The 3,389-nt window shown below is 31.8% G+C and overlaps 1 protein-coding gene across 1 annotated transcript in view; it reads left to right on the top strand.

The window, feature by feature from the left end:
• The first annotated feature begins 222 nt into the window (after window positions 1–222).
• LOC100747194 (trypsin-1-like) overlaps window positions 223–3,389 on the top strand; it is a 6,226-nt gene continuing 3,059 nt past the window's right edge. The window contains exons 1-4 of the mRNA XM_003486239.4: window positions 223–372; window positions 1,843–2,026; window positions 2,362–2,524; window positions 2,953–3,161. Of these exons, the coding sequence (XP_003486287.1) occupies window positions 304–372; window positions 1,843–2,026; window positions 2,362–2,524; window positions 2,953–3,161 (625 nt within the window). The 5' untranslated portion in view covers window positions 223–303. The remainder of the gene's footprint in view (window positions 373–1,842; window positions 2,027–2,361; window positions 2,525–2,952; window positions 3,162–3,389) is intronic.

Below are 3,389 nucleotides of genomic sequence, written 5' to 3'. Positions count from 1 at the left end.
TGCAGGATTCCACCTATACTTGCGTCGTTTCCATACGCGATGTTGTTTGCCTGCGTCTGTAAATTTACATACGGTCAGCCTAAATTTTCACCTCAGCTACTCGCCAGTCCACTATTCCGTATAAATAAAGAAGTGACGAGCATCGTCGAAGTGTTGTGTGAAAGTGTACGTCGACCTGGTAGGAAGTGTAGATTCCGAGTCCGATTCAATCGGTTGCTCCCTTTTATTCAGTGGCCAAGCGGTACAGAATTCATAGTATTCGTTCCGTGACAAGATAGTATTCGTTCCGCGATCGACGCGAACATGTGGATCCGTACGATATTCTGCGTGATCGCTGTGTTCGCAGCAACGTGTGCCGTTAATTGCGAGAAAGTAAGTAACCGATTAATCGTGGTACATCGTTTACAAAAGATCTCGACACTTTCCCAAACTGTGCACGAATAATTGGATTAATTGAGTGAATTAACTTCTTATAATTAATTAAAAACATATATAATTGAAAACTAATTTATTGGTGAAATTTCGCGAGTCACGAGTTGTAAGTTATTCGTAGGGTTTACAGATCATTACACTCTGTTGTTATGGATTATTTTACATAAATATGGATTATAGATACGTAAAAAGTCTTTGTTCCAATATTTTCTAAATTTAGAATTTATTTCTATTATATTTATTTTAAATATCGCTAATTTAATACGCGCAAGAGTAGAATATATGAAACACTAATTGAAACTTTCGTACGTTACTACATGTATTCCTTTAATTTATTTTTTATTCATACACGAAGGTAGAAAAATACATTAACTACATACAGGTGCATGATTGTACCATATACCCTGAAACATTTCATAATTTAAAGATATTTTCCGACATTACATATCTATATTCTTTGAACACATAAAAATGAAAAATAAAGAATAGCCTTTCCCTTATCTGAAGAAATATTTTACCGTCCTGAAGTAAACTCGTCCTTGGAAAAGTTAAGGTTGATGTTTGATAAAATAGGGGTAATGAAACTGAATGGCTGAATTGAATCACGAGTGAAGAATGATAGTATGAAATTCTTATAGGGTCATCCTTTCCTCTTGGGGAATCAAATGTAAGTTTTATCTTACGATTTATTAGAGTTTTGGTTTTATGTGAAGCGTTAGAGCTAATTTCATGGCTTCTTTTTTGCGAAGAACAGAATTTGTTATAATATTTATTGGGTATAATCTCTTACCGCTTTGCATATCTAATGAGAATTTTTATTGAGGACACATAACGGCAATGAAAGATGTTCAGATCAATGCTCTATGTTTTTACAATCGTACGTTCGAATTTGAAATCAAAGATTGAAGTACGCGCTTGCGTGTTGAATATTTATCGACTTCAATTTTTAAACATAAATATTCAAAATATAAATGTTGCTCGATAAAATAATCCTTGTTCTTCTGAGGATCGCATCTCTTTTTAGCATGTGCAAAATTGATCTTTCCTTAGTTATTAAAGGTAGAAACACATTTTTCAGATAGTTTTGTGAAAAAGACATAATACACTAAAATTTGAACGATCAGTTTTATAGAAAATAAATACATTTATCGCATTTAGTTAATTAATAATATACTAAAGCATAATGTGTGAAGGCATTAATTATAACACATTTATATTAATATCTTATTCTGTATATTATGCAATTGGTTAATCATAAGTAATAATAAAGGCATTTTGCAATAAATATTAGAGATCTTGTTAAAATAAATATAAATTTTTCGCTTAAGATTTACGGAAAGTACAAATTCTTGTTTCCAATATATTGTTCCTGCAAACAACAAAAGGTGACATAAATATAAAAATTTATAGTTACGTTCGCCAATCCCCGTTGAAGAAGTTGACTTAAATGCAACGCAGTATAATATAGCAGCTACGGATGATAAAAATTTCTGGGAATGGCTGTCCAGTTTAATATCCGCTGGTGGATCCATAACAGTACCCGTGACAACAACTGAACTTCCGAGACCAGCGACTGAATCGTGTTTACCTTGCAGTGAGTTTAAACTCGAAACGAGATTATTTGTTCAATATTAAAAATTTGAAGATGTACAATAAATACTCTTTATGTCTTATTTAATAGAGATCAATTTATATAAGTTTTTCATTTACAACTGTGTGATACATTAACATTAATATTGTTAATTAGGACTAAAGTAATGTTAAATAAATTCAATAAAACAACAATAATGACTCAGATAAATTAGATTCAAATAAACCAATGAATAAAAATTGGTATTATTTTGTTTTTACTTATGCCTTTATTTTGCATTTAAAGAACATTACTTAATGAAATTAATTAAACTTACGTAATAATATGTTATTTTCTAGAATGTGGTTTAACGAACACACAGAAACGGATCGTAGGTGGTGTTGAGACCCAAGTTAATCAATATCCATGGATGGCATTAATGATGTTTAGAGGACGATTCTATTGCGGCGGATCTGTTATAAGTTCTCGTTATGTATTAACCGCTGCTCATTGTGTCGACAGGTGATTTCGTAATATTATAGTATCCATATAGTAATTTATTATACACAATAATAATGTATACAGTATTATATAGTACATAATTATATACCGTAATAATGTAGCAACATCGGCAATGGAATTAGTGACATTAGAACAACTCGAATCATTTCGCTGTATCGTATACGATAATAGTTATAATAGGATTGTTACGCTACGTTGTTTTGAGATTATTCTCCAATTTGATGTAGAAATTTGTGACATTTTCGTTTCTCTTAATTTTAAACGATTTTTCTAAAAATAACAAAATAAAGAATAGCAATTTTTCATTACATGTGGTGTAATATATATAACAATGACAGCACACGCGTGACACTATTTAATCGACCAATAATTCCATTGATATCTTGATCTATCGTAACATGAATTCAATCCATAAATAATTGAAACAGGTTCGATCCGAAACTCATGTTAATTCGGATATTAGAGCACGATCGCAATTCTACCACAGAGACAGAGATTCAAGAATTCAAAGTCGAGAAAGTGATCAAGCATAGCGGTTATTCGACGTACAACTATAACAATGACATCGCGCTCGTCAAACTGAAGGACGCCATTCGATTCGAGGGAAAGATGAGGCCTGTTTGCCTTCCAGAACGAGGTAACGTTCTAAATATTGCGATAGTCAATGGTATAGTAGCTTTGTGCATGATATAAATCATAAATAAATTTCCATTCGACGTGATATTTCTTTAAAATGCAGATTTAACAATAAGACGTTTACTATAATTCAAATTCTAGTTGCTTTGTTTGCTATGATTCATTCCAATGCAAATTCAAAAACATCTTTTCTTTTTATACTCGGGGAAATGCTCATAGACACCCCGCC

Source organism: Bombus impatiens, unplaced genomic scaffold (genome assembly GCF_000188095.3).
Source record: "Bombus impatiens unplaced genomic scaffold, BIMP_2.2 scf_0102, whole genome shotgun sequence".
Classification (NCBI taxonomy): domain Eukaryota; kingdom Metazoa; phylum Arthropoda; class Insecta; order Hymenoptera; family Apidae; genus Bombus; species Bombus impatiens.
This window is presented reverse-complemented; position numbering and strand designations above follow the sequence as displayed.